We start from the raw sequence: 14,731 nt of genomic DNA, 5'->3' as shown, positions 1-14,731 counted from the left end.
CATTGTGTAAATTGTCAGCTTTATGCTAAGCTAAAATGCTATTTCTAGCCATTTTATATGCACATGTTATATATATATATATATATATATATATATATATATATATATATACATATACATATATATATATAAAATATTTTATATATATATATATATATATATATACATATATATATATATATATATATATATATATATATATATATATATATATATATATTAGATTTATTATATATTATTTATTATATTTTATTATTTAATTAATTTTATTCAGAGGGTTAAACGTTGAAATGAAACGTTGTGAATATATACTAACCCCTTCCCCAAATGAAATATTTTAATATTTTTGAACAAGTGAGAAATTGCAGGAAACAGTAAATTACTGTATGAATAAAAAAGAATACAAATGAGAAATGCCCCATTATTAATTTTTACCTACAACTGCTAATAGTAAAGTTGCTAAATTGCTAAAATGTTATTAGTTTTTTTTATTCATTTATTTCTTATTTTTATAAATATTTAAAAAATAAGAAATAAATTAATAAAAAAACAGTATATTATTATGTGTACATATACACATTTTTTTAGACATTTATTTTAATTATTATTATGATTATTATTATTATTATTATTATTATTATTATTATTATTATTGCGCATGCGCAGAGCGTCATGCGGCTCATCCGGTCATGGAGGATGTTGATCTGCAAACCAGCTGCAAACTTTCTTCACTCTGTCACTAAACCTGCTTCATTAACCAGCCTCTGGTAATTACCACGATATCACTTTTATCGTTTAATGAGCTCTGTCAGAGCTTAATGATGTTTCAGTGTGACATTTCAGGGGTTACCAGGATTGTGAGCCCGATGGCTGCTTTTGTTTATTTCCTGTTGCTCACATCAGAATTCAGATCAGCATCTTTTATGACTAATATCACATATATCCAATTACTTACTAAATACAAGCGTTACTAAATTCTTTATATTCTCATTTGAACGGGATTTGCTGTTGTGATGTGAATGTTTAGATAATGAGTTCGCCTTTTTAGCTGTGATTGCTAATTGTGTTTTGTTTTGTACGTGTACTTTGTCCAGAAATGAATGTGAATTGGCTCCGTTTCTAAAGTAAACTTCTTCGTTTTACGAATTTAACGGTATTAAGATTGAATGGATGAGAAAAGCTTTTCAAATAATCTTAAATATCTGTTAATGGAGGTAGAGATGGGAAACTGTGTGGCCTGACCTGGCCAACACTCATATTGATGGGAGAAAATAATAAATGTAAACAAATAATCTTTCCAACCATTTGTTTTTTATGATGTGTATCTTGTATATGTGTGTTACTCAGAATAACTGGAGTGTGTTTTATCTCCATCTGTTTGGATCCACAGGTTACCACATCCTGTGCCAACACGACTTCATTAATTGATATGTGTTGGTAAAATGGCTGCTGAGCTGTTTCCTGCCAAAAAACTGCCCGCTGTCACAGCTGTACAACAGTACCAACAACAACAGAACGTCAGCAACAACAACGCCATTCAGGGATGTAACTGGCAAGGCTTGTATCCCACAATTAGAGAGAGGTAACTTGTTCTTTGTCTTGTGGATTTGTCCCGTTAATTATGCTGTCTCAGCTACAAAACTTAGTGAGCTCCATACATCAACATTTTAAGCCAATATAAGCTTGCTCCTCCTGACTTCAATGCTAAAAAAAATTACGTCATATTTATCTTACCTTCTTAGATAACCCTCTTTATATTTTATATATATATATATATATATATATATATATATATATATATATATATATATATATATATATCAGTGGGGATTTCTTTAAGACTGCAAGGGAAGCTCAGCTTCCCTATAATGTCAAAAAAATAATGGTCAAATATGTACTATTGTGTAAACAATTTATTGACTAAAAATGCATTAGAACACGCTCATCTCAAAGACGAAGTTCGTTCAGAATCAGCTACATTACATATAGCAGGTCGGCTGACTCGATTTACTTCTCATACATTCCCGTAGTGTCAGTGCATTCCCTGTTGAAGCCGAAGCGTCCATTGACTTCAATGGGGCTGCTCTGAACAGTTTTTTTCAGTGCTCCGAAAATAGACGGTCATTGGATAAATGCTGCGATTATGTCCCGCCCACGGACGCCAGCGTCTCTGGGGTGAATGAGGAGTGGGCTGGCCCGACTCCGGGCTTCCGCGTGATGATTGGAGGATCTGTCGAAAGACTGCATCTCCTTTTGATTGACAGCGAATCTGTACTATAAGAAGTCACTGAAGCTATTTCGCAGCCAGTCCCATCGCTGATTTCTCAAGTGTAGTCGAAAGACAAACTGCTGCAACCTATTTCTTTATATTTGTTTGGCGTAAATTGCTAGTCAATTTGCATAATACATTTCACACAATTATACACCACATTCCTTGTTTCAGTTTTACCAAGTTTAATATATTTTGTTTTAGAGCCGCTCGCTCGCTCGCTCGTTCATTCATTCATACAGTAGGCTAGGCTAGCGTCAGTACGGGTGATACTGCGCACGATGGCAGACGGTGCTAATATTGTCGACCTGATTTTGGCGAAGCCATTTGAAAGTCTTCCTTACGAGGAAAAAATTAGAATTAAACAGCAGGGCAGATCAACACCTAAGATTGATTTAGTGCAAAAAATAGGGTAAATAAGTTTATAATGTAGGCTGAAAATGAGCTTCCCCTCTTTGAAAGACCAGCAGCCGCCACTGATATATATATATATATATGCTTAAGCAGCATCACATTGATCCTTTGCATTTATCACAAAATGCATTGAACGGAACTCAATAAATATATTTATCACCAACGCTCCTTAACAATACAGAAGCCCTGAACTGCAAGGTGAAAACAAATTCACTAGTTGAATTATTTTAGGTGGCTTAGTGCATGTCCTATGTATTTGTATTTTATAAATTATACACTGTTTTATAAGCTCACAATACCTTTCTCACACTGGTAAATTATATCTGTAATTTAATACGCAAATAAATGCAAAGCCATGTACATTGGCTTGCAAAAGTTTGGGCACTCCTGGTCAACAGTTCTGTTGCTGTGAATAGTTAAGTGAGTAGAAGATGAACTGATCTCCAAAAGCATAGACTGTAAAAAAAGATGGACGACGCCCCTTCGCTCTTTTCCATTGGTGAGAACTGAAGCCGCCAGTGTCCCGATATGGCGCTGACATCTTGGGACTGGATTCTGCGCAGTTGCGATTTCGGGACCAGACCTGCGCAGTAGCGAGCAGGAAGTAAAGCCGCGAAATCAAGGCCCCGCCCTCACTCTCGCTGAATCAATCGCAAGCACACGCCCCTGCACTTTTGACTTATGACGGTGTGAAATAATTAATTATAGAAATTTTATTTATCAATATTAGTGTATTATTTTTATTTTGTACAATTTTGAAAAAATTTGAGTGAAAAAAAAAGTAAAGGAGCACCATGCAAAAGTTTGTGCACCCCAAGAGATTTGAGCTCTCAGATAACTTTTACCAAGGACTCAGACTTTAATTAGCTTGTTAAGGCTATGGCTTGTTCTCAATCATCATTTGGAAAGGCCAGGTGATGCAAATTTCAAAGCTTTATACATACTCCACAATACTCCAACAATCAGCAGCCTTTTCATGTTCATTTCAAACCTGGAAGATGAGAATAGCCTGAAAATGTACCCTTTTCCACTTTAAATTAAAAATAACAAATGTTAACATTGTCTTCCCTTGTGTGCAAGACATATATACCTGTTAACATCTCAAAAAATGTGTTGTAGCTTTTCATGACCCTTTAAGAGGCAACACATTAGAGGCTAGCTATCAATTAGCATGTAGTACCAACCTCGGCCATCAGGTGCCACTATCAGATAGCATGAAATCTTATGCTGACAAGGAAAAGGAATGTCTGTGGTAGTCAGTAGCGGTTTTAGGCACGGGCGAACCGGGCATTCGCCCGGGGCAGCATTTTTTCATGTCACATGGGGGGCGGCACGAGCAGTGAAGAAAAAAAAAATAATAATAAAAAGAAATTTAAAAAAATAAATAAATAATCTGCGCCGCGAAGTGGTTTTCTACATAGAGGTTTTCTATTATCTATCATTTCACTGTGTGGGGAATTGGCAAATTGGCGCCCCTGCGTGCTGAGAAGGTGCCGTGTGTGAGAAGGGGAAAGGGGAGGGGGGCGCGCAGCAGGCAGGGGATAGTTCACCTCTGGGTGACTGACTGGGGGGGGTCCACTGTATAACAGAGCAATACTCTAATGAAATTAGTGGGCTAAAATCAGTCACACTCGACTTTCTTCCAAATAACGCACATTTTATTCATAATATTATAAATACAGGCCTATAGTTCCTGCACATTTTTGTTTTTCTGTGTGAAATGGCTAATAAAAATAAGTAATACAAAACGATTGTGTGGTCACCTCACCAAGGTGAATTGGTTTAGACTTGACTTCTGGCCGTGACTCGTAACGTGAGTGACAGTGTTGGGGGGCGGGGGATGGGAAATCTGTTGATTGTCGAGTGCCAAATAAACAGGGATGGATAGGAAAAGGTCAAAGCCATCAGGTGCACAATTTAGAAAAAAAAAGAAAAGAAGAAGAGGAGAAACGAGCAAAAGATAAAGGTATGCAACTATGTTCTCTCTGTGATATAATTACGGTGTCCATGTTGTCATGAATGAAGGGCTAATGTTAATTGTTGGTAACTATTTGTTAATTGTTAGCCTATTTGCTATGATGCTTGCTATGCTTATACAACAATAATTCTGTTTTAAGTCAACAAACACGAGATCTAATTTCACCATAATATTGTGCTTTGCAACCAAACTGTTATAAGTTCAGTTATTATTTATTTCCATCAGTTGGGTTACGTTAGGCCCTGTAATTAGCCAACGGATTTTTTTTAAATCTGTAGGTAGTTTCAAAGAGACGACATTTGCTATTTATTTACTACTTAATTGCTACATGACACATGCCATGAATATGGAGGTTTTTATGCATGTTTATGACAACTGTCATTAAGTGTCACATTAAGTGTCAACGTTGTCGTTGATGCAGCCACGTCAGCCATTAAGGAGAGATTTTCCACATTGGAAAATGTGGGAAAGAAATTCGGGGTTTTGACAAATTTCCCAAGTCTTGCAGGTGAGGAGCTGGCAGAGCAATGCAATGCGAGGCACTAGGCAGCACACTGCACTTTAAGGGGCACTCTGATGTGGACAGTAGAGAGCTTGTGCAGGAAATTAAGAACTTCCCTGAACTGCCATCAAAGACCATGAGCCTCCTTGAGCTTATCACTTTTATGTATGATAAGGATCTATCGGAGATCTACCCCAATTTTTGGACTGCTATCAGGATTGCACTTACTCTGCCAGTCACTGTGGCTCAAGCAGAGAGGAGCTTTTCAAAACTAAAGTTGATCAAGTCATACCTGAGATCAACCATGTCCCAGGAACGGCTCACTGGCCTTGCCGTCATCAGTATCAATCACTCAATAGGGGAGCAGATTTCATACGATGACATCATTGATGATTTTGCATCAAGGAAAGCCAGAAAAGTCAGGTTTTAGTTTTAGTTTGTGTTTTCTGTTCTTAGTGCAATAGTGTAATAATTAGATTCTCTTTAGTGTGTTTTCACATTTGTGTGTAATATATAATATATTCTATTCTATATTTTATTTGTATATTATTCTTAATGTGTTATATTATTGTTGCTCTCTGCACTTGTTAAATTTTTTATATATCTGATTGTATATATGTTTGGCACATTTATGTATATAGTGTATATTTAAGTTCTGATAACTGTCATAGTTTGCCAAAAGACAATGAACACAATTCTGCACAATGGCGGATGTTAGGAAGGATTTGTGCAATTGAGAAATATACATTTCTCTTTAAGAGAAATGTTGTTATAATAAAATATGACTGTTTGTGGATAATTTTGTGTGTGTGGTTTTTTTTTTTTGGGGGGGGGGCGCTCAAAGGTGGTCTCGCCCAGGGTGCAATTCAATGTAGAACTGCCACTGGTGGTAGTGTTATAAATGTAATATAATTAGTGCTGTCAAAGTTAACGGGTTAACACAATTAGTTTAACGGCACTAATTTTTTAAACGTCGCTAACATGTAATACGACCCTTTGAATAAACAGTAGTTCATGAGAAGTGAGTCAATTTGTGCAAACGCTGCTAATGTCACATGCATTGACCATCGGGAAAACAGATGGTGGGAGACATTGTGCTGATACCTGCGGCAAGCATTTGATCAATGTAGCTAATGGAATCTAATGACTCCGAAAGAAAACAACGTTTTAGAGAAAGAAAATTATTTGCGGAGAAAAAAATATAGAAATGCACTTAGACATCTAGTGAATGGTTTTTTTCACCTTGCTTTTCACGGCTTCCGTAAAGAAGGTATCATTGAGGCAGCATCATTAAGTTGCCTACCTTTTGGAACTGCCTTCTTACTGGGACCTATGATGCCTTAAAATGCTACCTACATAGGCAGCTTATTAGGTTTAGGAACAAAGCAGGTGTAACTCCACTTAAGCGTCTACATTTTAGTGTTTAGTCAAGATGTAGACTTTAAATCATTGTATGAAATCAAATTGTATTGAAACACATGTTAATTAAATATATGTGCATGTATGTGTGTGTGTGCTATTTTGCAAGTTCTCCCACTTGGAAATCATGGAGGGGTTTGAAATTGTCATCGTAGGTGCATGTCCACTGTGAGAGACATAATCTAAAAACAAAATCCAGAAATCACAATGTATGATTTTTTAACTATTTATTTGTATGATACAGCTGCAAATATGTATTTGAACACCTGTCTATGAGCTAGAATTCTGACCCTCAAAGACCTGTTAGTCTGCCTTTAAAATGTCCACCTCCACTCCATTTATTATCCTAAATTAGATGCACCTGTTTGAGGTCGTTAGCTGCATAAAGACACCTGTCCACCCCATACAATCAGTAAGAATCCAACTACTAACATGGCCAAGACCAAAGAGCTGTCCAAAGACACTAGAGACAAAATTGTACACCTCCACAAGGCTGGAAAGGGCTACGGGAAATTGCCAAGCAGCTTGGTGAAAAAAGGTCCACTGTTGGAGCAATCATTAGAAAATGGAAGAAGCTAAACATGACTGTCAATCTCCCTCGGACTGGGGCTCCATGCAAGATCTCACCTCGTGGGGTCTCAATGATCCTAAGAAAGGTGAGAAATCAGCCCAGAACTACACGGGAGGAGCTGGTCAATGACCTGAAAAGAGCTGGGACCACCGCTTCCAAGGTTACTGTTGGTAATACACTAAGACGTCATGGTTTGAAATCATGCATGGCACGGAAGGTTCCCCTGCTTAAACCAGCACATGTCAAGGCCCGTCTTAAGTTTGCCAATGACCATTTGGATGATCCAGAGGAGTCATGGGAGAAAGTCATGTGGTCAGATGAGACCAAAATAGAACTTTTTGGTCATAATTCCACTAACTGTGTTTGGAGGAAGAAGAATGATGAGTACCATCCCAAGAACACCATCCCTACTGTGAAGCATGGGGGTGGTAGCATCATGCTTTGGGGGTGTTTTTCTGCACATGGGACAGGGCTGACTGCATTGTATTAAGGAGAGGATGACCGGGGCCATGTATTGCGAGATTTTGGGGAACAACCTCCTTCCCTCAGTTAGAGCATTGAAGATGGGTCGAGGCTGGGTCTTCCAACATGACAATGACCGAAGCACACAGCCAGGATAACCAAGGAGTGGCTCTGTAAGAAGCATATCAAGGTTCTGGTGTGGTCTAGCCAGTCTCCAGACCTAAACCCAATAGAGAATCTTTGGAGGGAGCTCAAACTCCGTGTTTCTCAGCGACAGCCCAGAAACCTGATTGATCTAGAGAAGATCTGTGTGGAGGAGTGGGCCAAAATCCCTCCTGCAGTGTGTGCAAACCTGGTGAATAACTACAGGAAACGTTTGACCTCTGTAATTGCAAACAAAGGCTACTGTACCAAATATTAACATTGATTTTCTCAGGTGTTCAAATACTTATTTGCAGCTGTATCATACAAATAAATAGTTAAAAAATCATACATTGTGATTTCTGGATTTTTTTTTAGATTATGTCTCTCACAGTGGACATGCACCTACGATGACAATTTCAGACCCCTCCATGATTTCTAAGTGGGAGAACTTGCAAAATAGCAGGGTGTTCAAATACTTATTTTCCTCACTGTATATATATATATATATATATATATATATATATATATATATATATATACACACACACACATATATTTTTTTTTTATCCACAAATTGCATATAATACAAAGTGCTTGTCAGTGTTTTTAAAGGCTGTTTGTCCCTGCAGAAATGCAGTCATGTTCAACAATGAGCAGATGGCCGATATTCACTTTGTTGTTGGGCCTCCCGGGGGAACCCAGAGAGTGCCGGGACACAAGGTACACAATTACCGCGGTTCAGCCTAGCACTGTAACAAAACATTCATTCAAAGAAGAATTTGTAACAAAGTTCATTATTTGAATCCATTTCCCTTTTTCAGTATGTGTTGGCTGTGGGGAGTTCTGTATTTCATGCCATGTTCTATGGAGAGCTGGCTGAAGATAAAGATGAGATCCGGATCCCTGATGTGGAACCAGCTTCCTTCCTGGCAATGATGAAGTAAGACTCTCTGATTTAGAAAAGACTTGATCCACAGCAAGTAATTCATTACCTCATTTTGTGTCATTCTGCATTATCAGAAAGTGCCTACCCCAAACTGTTGCAGTGATCAGTTTCACAATCAATCTGTAACAAAATGTATAAACTTCTTGCAATTATTAAACTTGTATCAAACATTATTGAAGATACATTTTTGAAATGTATGATTAAACAACATGAGACGACTGTCCTGAAAACAAGAGCTCCTGAAATATACAGTAGCATTAGCTACTTTTTAGAAGTTACTTTGTGGTGAATTCCTTTTGCATTTAGGATATTGCATTTTTTACCTCTTAAATTCTACGGACCTGCTGGCGGGACCTGCTGGCATGCAAAAAGTTAACGTTTAATAGAATAGTTCACCAAAATTTTTTAATTCTTTCTTCATTTACTCACCATCATGCTGTCCCAGATGTGTATGGCTTTCTTTCTTCTGCTGAACACAAACAAAGATTTCGAAGAATATATCAGCTCTATAGGTCCATACAATGCAAGTCAACAGTCTCCAAAACTTTGAAACTCAAAAAGCATGTAAAGGCAGCATAAATGTAATCCATACGACTCCAGTGGTTTAATCCATGTCTTCAGAAGTCATATGATAGGTGTGTGTGAGAACCAGATCAATATTTATGTCCTTTTTTTACTATAAATTTCTACTTACAAAAAGCCCTCTAAGCCAGTGGTTCTCAACATGGGGGTCACGACCCCCGCTTGGGGTCACCAGAGCTTCACGGGTCAACAAGCTCTCTCCATTTTGAGGGTTACAGGAAGAAAGTAAATGAATGTGTGAAAGTTACAATTATGTTTATAATTAAGCACAATCAAAAAGAGCCATTTTTGACTATTTTAATAATATTTACTTGTTTATGAAATATATGAAAAGACAATATATTTAGTATATCTAACATAGGTTGTATTTTTTAAGCAACCCTCACGAGGGTAGGTTAGGATGCCTCCAATGCGTTGATGTTTACATTAACAGATTATATTTAGCTTATGTTAAAAGGAAAATCATTCAGTTCATTAATTTAATTCAACAAATAACAAATGAATATGTTGCTCATGTCAGTTATTTAATTTGTGGAGGAGGTGGGGGGTGTTCGCTGGAGAGGGGTCCCATGGAAAAAAGGTTGGGAACCACTGCTCGAAGCGCTCTTCTCTCCTGAGTTCATCGGCTTTTGTTTTTTGGCGATTCGCACTCTGTGCGTGCTGAGCAGGGAGGAGAATATATAATAAAAAAGGACTTCAGCATTGATATGTTTCTCATCCACAACTGTTATATCGCTTCAGAAGACATGTATTTAACCACTGAAGCCATATGGATTACTTTTATGCTGACTTTGTGCTTTTTGGAGCTTCAAAGTTCTGGCCCTCATTTACTTGCATTTTATGGACCTACAGAGCTGCAATATTTTTCCAAAAATCTTCGTTTGTGTTCTGCAAAAGAAAGTCATACACATCTGGGATGGCATGAGGGTGAGTAAATAACAAAAGTCACTAGAATCACTTTTGCATTTATGTCACACAGAATAACAAAATTAAGCCTGAAAACGCTTCGTAAATGAGCACCACCTTGTGGTGATAATGTAGAAGTACAAGTGTGAATATAAAGGTTTTTCACATAGCACTTGAATAGACATGTCAATTAGAATGGGGTGTTCTCGAACATTTGGGCATATATTGTGTGTGTGTGTATATATAAAGCACGATCAGACCTTTTATTATGTGCTTTCTTCTTTAGGTACATCTACTGTGATGAGATTGACCTGTGTGCAGACACCGTACTCGCCACTTTGTACGCCGCCAAAAAGTATATCGTTCCACACTTGGCTCGTGCTTGCGTCAACTTCCTGGAGACCAGCCTGAGTGCTCGCAATGCCTGCGTCCTGCTGTCTCAAAGCTGCCTTTTTGAAGAACCCGATCTCACTCAGCGTTGCTGGGAGGTCATCGACGCACAGGCAGAACTCGCCCTCCGATCGGAGGGATTCTGCGACATTGATGTTCAGACCTTAGAGAGCATCCTACGGCGCGAGACGCTCAACGCCAAGGAGATGGTGGTGTTTGATGCGACGTTGAGCTGGGCGGAGGCAGAGTGTAATCGAAAAGATCTACAGCCCACAATCGAGAATAAACGGCTTGTTTTGGGAAAGGCCATCTATTTAATTCGGATCCCGGCGATGGCGCTAGATGATTTTGCGAATGGCGTTGCGCAATCTGGCGTGCTGACACTCAACGAAACCAATGACATTTTCTTGTGGTATACAGCGGCGAAGAAACCCGAGCTTAAGTTCGTCTGCAAACCACGAAAAGGTTTGACGCCGCAAAAGTGTCACCGGTTCCAGTCTTGCGCGTATCGCAGCAATCAGTGGCGATACCGCGGACGCTGCGACAGCATCCAGTTCGCCGTGGATAAACGCATCTTTATTGCCGGGTTTGGGTTGTACGGATCCAGCTGTGGTTCGGCCGAGTACCAGGCCAAGATTGAGCTGAAACGGCAAGGCCTGACGCTCGGCGTCGCCATCATCAAATACTTCTCTGACGGTTCAAGTAACACATTCCCCGTGTTCTTTGAGTACCCGGTGCAGATAGAACCAGACACGTTCTACACAGCGAGCGTGGTTCTGGATGGGAACGAGTTGAGTTATTTTGGGCAGGAGGGGATGACGGAGGTGCAGTGTGGAAAAGTGACCTTTCAGTTCCAGTGCTCGTCAGACAGTACCAACGGGACAGGTGTGCAGGGGGGGCAGATTCCAGAACTCATCTTTTATGCCTGAGAGAGAATATGGAGAGTCCTGGTGGTAAATGAACAGAGTAGATTAGAAACTGACTTTCTTTTGTTCCTTAATGAAGTGTTGCTCACATTTTGCACAAAATCTGCAAAAAGAGAATAATAAAGATTACAGTACACTGACAATCGATATAGTCTATTTTAAAAGTGTTAGTGCACTAATGAAAGTTCTGTCATTTACTCGGCCTCGTGTCATTCCAAACCTAAAATACTGTCTTTCTTCCAAGGAACATAAAATAGATGTTTTGAAGAATGTTCAGGCTGTCAGGTGCCATAAAAGTAATCCATATGACTCTGTGACATATGACATATGCTATATTCCGAGTCTTCTGAAACCATGTGATAGATTTGGGTGAATAAACAGGCTTAGAAAATTGTGAGTGAGTTGCATAGACTATTTTTTTTTTTTTTAGGTATTTTTTTGTCCTTTTTGGGCATCCTTTCATGTTCCACAAAATAGAGAAAGACATACAGGTTTAGAAACGCACGAGGGTGAGTAAATAATGACAGAATATTTTTTTTGAAAACTATTTTTATTCACTTATTTAGATGGACAGATCTGGGTCTTTATCTTAACACTATTCATTTTCAAAAGTTTCTTGCTAAATGTAAAAATAATCTTGGCATAACAGAATTTCAACAAAATTCAAGCCAGAAGTTTTACTCTTGAATATTCATATTGTTGATGTTTACTGCTCTGACTAAAAGCAGACATGTTGTGTCTCTAATATCTTAAAATCGAACTTGTGAAGTCACACACTCGATCATTATATTTGTATCATTTTTGTTGAGTTATTGTTATGAAATGTATTTTACTGAACTTTAAAGTATTTGTATTATTTTTTACTTAACACATGAAGCACAAGGTCCTTAAAGGGACAGTTCACCCAAAAAATTCTCTCATCATTTACTCACCCTCATGCCATCCCAGATGTATATGACTTTATTTCTTCTGTAGAACACAAAGATTTTTAGAAGAATATTTCAGCTCTGTAGGTCCAAGATTTTGAAGCTTCAAAAAGCACATAAATGCAGCATAAATGTAATCCAAACAACTCCAGTGTATAAGTTCTAGGCTGCTGATAAGGGGGGGACATCTGGTCTTTTTGTCCTAGGTCCTGGCTTAAGTGGGGCCCCAGAAAGGCAATTTCATATTGTAGAGCACATCTAAATGCGTTCAGCGTGAAATGCAGATATAAACATGGAGATGGCATGCAACCACGAAAAGTGTCTTGGTAGTGCACGTTGATGGGATAACTGTCCACCACCCCCCCAACTCCCCGTTGGACAATGGACAGAATGAGGGGCATGCTGAAAATATTTTGTACCCCGTCTAAGAATTCATAACTGCTGCCCAGGTTACGTTAATGTCTTATAGTGATATAATTATTGTGGGTGAGAAACAGATTCATATTTAAGTTCTTTTTTTACTATAAATATCCACTTTCAAACAGCCCTCCTATGCGCGTTCATGAAAGGTCCTCCTCTTCTTTTGTTTTTTGGCGATTTGCATTTTTCGTGCATATTGCCACCTACTGGGCAGAGAGGAGAAAGGAAATCTGGGAAGGAAAAAGCAAAGGAAAATAATAAATAAATCATTTGCACAACAGCCCAGTAGGTGGCGATATGCACAAAGAATGTGCAAAAAACAGAAGAACTCTCTTGAACGTGCATAGCTGTGGTGTTTGAAAGTAGATTTAAAGTAAAAAAGGACTTCAATGTTGATACGCTTCTCACCTACACCTATCATATCACTTCTGAAGACATGGATTAAACCACTGAAATCCTATGGGTTACTTTTATGCTGCCTTGATGTGCTTTTTGGAGCTTCAAAGTTCAGGCCACCATTCATTTGCATTGTATGGACCTACAGAGCTGAGATATTCTTCTAAAAATCTTCATTTGTGTTCTGCAGAAGTAAGTCATGTCTGGGATGGCGTGAGGGTGAGTAAATGAGAGAATTAGCATTTTTGCGTGAACTATTCCATTAAGAGTTTTGCTAAAAATCTATTTTTCTATGTGTAATATTCACGTAATCCTACATATTCTTATTTTTATTTTCCAAAACAATATTGTGCGACAACATGTTTTGTAAACATCATAGTTATGAGGGGTTTTACAAATACTCAGATTTAATTAGTTGTAATTGCCAAGCATCACTATAAGCTATTGTTGCTCTTATTAGTGTTTGGGGATTTGAGCATCCACACTAAGTTTATTGTTTTCTTAAGTATGCAGTAATGGAAAGCAGTTTTGAAACTTTCCATTTTTGTTTTAGAAAAAACACTTTTAATGGGGATGTGATGCAGTGAAATGAACCTTTACAAACGTATTAGTCTGGACATTGCCAAAGAGACTCCAGTCGAGGGTGGGCTGTGATTTATGAGCTTAATACAGCTTTATATAGTGCATGCCATTGAAGAGACTGCAAGTCTGTCCCCAACAGCCTCGTTTCCATTCACATCTAAAATCAAATATGGCGCTAATGTGATGTAAAATATAGTTATTACAGTGGCAGTCTAATTTATGTTGCTAGCAAGACTATTTTTATAATTAGACTACATTCAAGCTCTTTCATGTACATTTTTATACGTGGATGTCAAAGTCAAACCTTAAATGCACAATTTTTCATATAGTAGGTGTAGTAGGTATTCGTAACATTATGGCACAATCTTGATTCATGCCATTCTAGAATGGTTGCACACTTGAAATGCTACGTTTCCTTTTGGAATGCCATTATGAGGTCATATCGAATTCTCTGTTCGTTATCTAACTGTGTTCTAAATATATAAAGTGTGCCTTTTCTAGATTGGGTTTACTGGTTTAAATTACCCAAGCAGTTCTTACATATACAGTTTTGAAGTGAAGAAGTGAGACGAGCTCAAAGCACTGGTTATATTCACTGTAAAAGTCATTCTTTCACATCTGTGTTGTGAAATATCTGGCACAGGGAAGTCTGTTTCATCTGTTATGTAGGAAACATATGTGCCAAAAAAGTGCCAAAATAGTTTTTTGAATGTGTAAACCGCATTTGTGTCGATATTAATACAAATAAAGCAAACTTTAACACTAAAATGTCATGTCTGTGTTTAAAGATTTCAAACTTCTTCACAATTGCAATTGTCTCTTATGTCTCACAAACACAACTCTATCATAATTACACCTTTATTTCTTGCAATTCTTACCTGCTCATAATTGCTATTTT

General features: G+C 38.0%; 1 protein-coding gene across 1 annotated transcript; it reads left to right on the top strand.

The window, feature by feature from the left end:
* The first annotated feature begins 677 nt into the window (after positions 1-677).
* Positions 678-14,588, top strand: LOC127643449 (BTB/POZ domain-containing protein 3-like). The gene is made up of 5 exons (XM_052126215.1): positions 678-767; positions 1,391-1,582; positions 8,389-8,479; positions 8,581-8,699; positions 10,480-14,588. The coding sequence occupies exons 2-5, from the start codon at positions 1,443-1,445 to the stop codon at positions 11,510-11,512; spliced, it is 1,383 nt and encodes a 460-aa protein (XP_051982175.1). The 5' UTR covers positions 678-767; positions 1,391-1,442; the 3' UTR covers positions 11,513-14,588.
* Positions 14,589-14,731: the final 143 nt, after the last annotated feature.

The sequence above is a fragment of the Xyrauchen texanus genome, chromosome 5, assembly GCF_025860055.1.
Source record: "Xyrauchen texanus isolate HMW12.3.18 chromosome 5, RBS_HiC_50CHRs, whole genome shotgun sequence".
Lineage (NCBI taxonomy): Eukaryota > Metazoa > Chordata > Actinopteri > Cypriniformes > Catostomidae > Xyrauchen > Xyrauchen texanus.
Note: the sequence above shows the minus strand (reverse complement) of the source record. Positions and strands in the feature narration are given on the sequence as shown.